We start from the raw sequence: 3677 nt of genomic DNA on the forward strand, positions 1-3677 counted from the left end.
GCGTGCAATGCTGCACGACAGCGGTCTGCCGCAATTCTTGTGGGGCGAGGCCGTTCGTCACGCAGTGTGGTTGAAAAACCGCACCCCCACCAAGGCCTTGGATGGAGGAACTCCCCTTGAGGCTGCAACAGGCAGGAAGCCTGACTTGCGGCGTGTTCGTGCATGGGGATCGCCAGTGTGGGTACGTGTAGAGGCTGGGAGTAAGCTGGGCGGTCGTGTGGAGGAAGGCCGCTGGGTCGGCATTGACGACTCCAGCAGGAATGGGTGCCGCGTTTATTGGCCGTCCAAACGGTCCATCACCGTGGAACGGAACGTCTACTGGGATTCCACCTGCGCTGAGGCGTTAGCTCGCGAGGGGGAGGAAGAGGAAAACTCACCTGGCGCGATGGTAACGCCCTCAGCTACACCAGACGAGCCACTCCCACATATCCCACTCAAATCCCCAATCCCTCCAGCCAATCCAGCTCCTAACGACCCCATCCATCCCACCGAGATCGATCCTCCATCTAGACGCATCCGCAAACCCAGTCAGCGCGTCATCGACATCGTCAATGCAAACGGCACCATACCTCGTGGAATCCAGCTGCCCTCCAGCGAGCAAAGCGACTCGCCAGCGAACGTCGAGGAAGAAGAGGCCGTGGAGAGGCTCTTGTCGATCATCGAAGATCCCGACGACGAGCTTGCAGGCCTTGATCTTGCAATGGCGATTGGTGAAGCGACCGCGGAATCTGAAGCGCTGGAACCAAGAACTTTGGCTGAGGCCAGACGTCGCCCAGACTGGGCACAGTGGGAGGAGGGTATAAGGGAAGAGTTAGCGACTCTCCAGGCAGCAGGAACATGGGAACTGGTTGACCTACCAGCCGGCGCTAACCTTGTGGGCTCCAAGTGGGTCTTCAGGGCGAAGAAGGACGCCGCTGGCAACATTGTACGCCATAAGGCGCGACTCGTTGCCCAAGGCTTCTCCCAGGTCCCAGGGATCGACTTCTTCGATACTTACGCCCCAGTCGCGACCCTCGCGTCCATCAGAACGGTGTTGGCCTTATCAGCGCGCTTAGACTATGAGCTGCATCAGATTGACATCAAGGGTGCGTATCTAAACGGAAAACTCACCCAGGACGAGGTCATCTACATGCGCCAGCCACCGGAGTTCGAGTCAGCCACACACCCCCGCAAAGTCTGTCGCCTCCGCAAGACGCTGTATGGCTTGAAGCAGAGTGGGAGGAGGTGGTACCAGAGGTTGGTGGAGATATTGGTGGACGGGCTGGGATTTGTCCAATGCGCGGTGGACCAGGCGGTATTCTCCAAGCGACGGGAGAAGCCCGACGAGCACACGATAGTCGTGGTGCACGTCGACGACTGCACGATTGCAGCGAGGACAATGAAGGAGATAATGGAGTTAAAGGAGCAGATTCGTAAGCACGTGGAAATCACTGACCTCGGCGAACTCCATTGGCTTCTGGGAATCGAAGTTGTTCGAGCACGTGACGAACGGATCATCTCATTATCCCAGCGTACCTACATTGACTCCATCATCCGCCGTTTCAACCTCGACGAGCTTAAGCCCGTGTCCAACCCCATGGAGCCCAGCACCAAGCTCCACTCAGGTCAGTCCCCTTCAACTGGACCCGAATTCGCGGCCATGCGCCACGTACCTTACCGTGAGGCAATTGGCTCCCTCATGTACGCCTCGTTGGGTACACGCCCCCGACATCTCGTACGCCGTCACCACTGTCTCCCGTTTTTCCAGCAACCCCGGCACGGCCCACTGGGACGCCGTCAAGCGTATCTACCGCTACCTCATCGGCACCAAGGACCTGAGGTTGACGTATGGAGGAGTGGAAAAGACGCTGGTGGGCTATGCAGATGCAGATGGGAGTATGGCGGAGGGACGGAAGGCAATATCAGGGTACGCATTCCTGATTGACGGTGGTGCTGTTTCGTGGTCGTCTAAACGCCAGGACATCGTTTCGCTCTCGACGACCGAGAGCGAGTACGTGGCTGCCACGCACGCTGCCAAGGAAGCCTTATGGCTGCGCTCCTTCATCGGCGAGCTCTACGCTCCCCTCACCGATCCCACCATCCTATTTTCTGACAACCAGTCCGCCATTGCGCTCACCAAAGACCACCAATATCACGCTCGCACGAAGCATATCGATATCCGCTTCCATTTCATTCGCTGGGTCGTTGAACACGACAAACTACGCCTTATCTACTGCCCTACTGCCGACATGGTCGCTGATACGCTTACCAAGGCGTTGCCCTCGCCCAAGGTCAAGCACTTCGCTGTCGAACTCGGGTTGCGTCCGACTTGAGGGGGAGTGTTGGAGTACGAGTATGCAAGTCGTTACGGCCCGAGTAGCCGTGACGCAAGTACGATACCATTTTCTTATGTCTCGTTTCACTTTAGTTTACCTTTGACAGTATCTTGTTGCCACTGGCCAGACGTGCGACGTCTGGCAGACGTATATGATGCGCAGCTCGCGTCATCGTTTTCCCGCTGATTAGCATTCACTATATATTCACAGTAGCTATCTACCAGAGACCTCAGGCGTTGTCACTCAGTGTACGCGATCTGAGGTCAGTATATCCCTTAGCGCTTAGTCCCATTCATTTAGCTCACATCCTACTTAGAGTTCTATCTGTCCTACAGGTGAATATATAGGCGTTGTCACTCAGTGTACGCGATCTGAGAGTTCTATCTGTCCTACAGATAACGCATACACTAGGATACTAATTCTATAAATTAACGCCGACAGCGGTCAAAATAGTAAGCCCTTTCTCTGAGTGCATTCTTGGTCTGATTTATACCTTATGAAGCTCTTAAAGCGCACATCGCATGTGCGCGGCGAACTTAAGACGAAGATGCGAACCCTGACTCATTCGTTTTTTGGGTTCCGGTCAAGTGATTCGAGGGAGGTGATAAGGCATAACCGAGATCTGGCGGAATCTCTGAAAGAGGGTTCGGCGTTTGTTTTCAAGGTACGCAGCGCAATGATCTACACTACCTTTTGAGTTCTGACTGTTGGGTAATAGGACTGGACAATGAAGAGGGGGATCTACAAAACCGAGTTGCTGCAAGAAGGCATCAACATCATGTGGTTTGTGAACCGAAAAGACGAGGGCATCATCTACCATGAGTATTTCAACCCCATGCCTATCAAGGTTGTTGCGCTCGTGCTTACAGCCGTGAGTTGTAGTATTCTTACATTAAAGTCAACAGCGCTGATCATTGATAGATTGAATGTTGTATCGACGAGTGGTTGCAAGGCCTGAAGGAGGATATAAAATTCACATCGGCTGCTTACGGATCTGTCTACAGAGGTCATTTGGGATCGTTGCAGCGCTTTCACGAGCGCACGGCTCCTTACAAACTACTCGAACGAATTTGCGACAATCTCCTTGACACGGCTCGGTACGTCACACTTAACTTTCACAAGCCCTAGCCTAATGTTTCTGCTTTAAGCTTCCATGCAGGTGTTGACGCACCCACTGCGTCGTCGGCCGCCTTCTGTATCGATGATAAAGCATTTGAAGATGCGATTCGCGAGCATCAGCTTGAAGAAGAGCGTGGTGTGGATGATAACGAGAGTTGAGGAGTAGTAGGGCTAGCGAGAGCAGCAGCTGAGGGGAATGACGAGGAGGATCGAGCGAGAGCAGCAGTTGAGGGGAATGACGAG

At 54.1% G+C, this 3677-nt stretch overlaps 1 protein-coding gene across 1 annotated transcript; it reads left to right on the top strand.

The window, feature by feature from the left end:
* Positions 1–2811: 2811 nt before the first annotated feature.
* Positions 2812–3677, top strand: DEU56DRAFT_930543 (uncharacterized protein; the record flags this gene model as incomplete). Its single annotated transcript, XM_041358696.1, has 4 exons — positions 2812–2979; positions 3034–3186; positions 3237–3412; positions 3464–3677. 4 exons carry the CDS (start codon positions 2812–2814, stop codon positions 3591–3593), a joined length of 627 nt encoding a protein of 208 aa, XP_041202079.1. The 3' UTR covers positions 3594–3677.

Source organism: Suillus clintonianus (genome assembly GCF_016758775.1).
Source record: "Suillus clintonianus strain FC179 chromosome Unknown DEU56scaffold_149, whole genome shotgun sequence".
Taxonomy (NCBI): domain Eukaryota; kingdom Fungi; phylum Basidiomycota; class Agaricomycetes; order Boletales; family Suillaceae; genus Suillus; species Suillus clintonianus.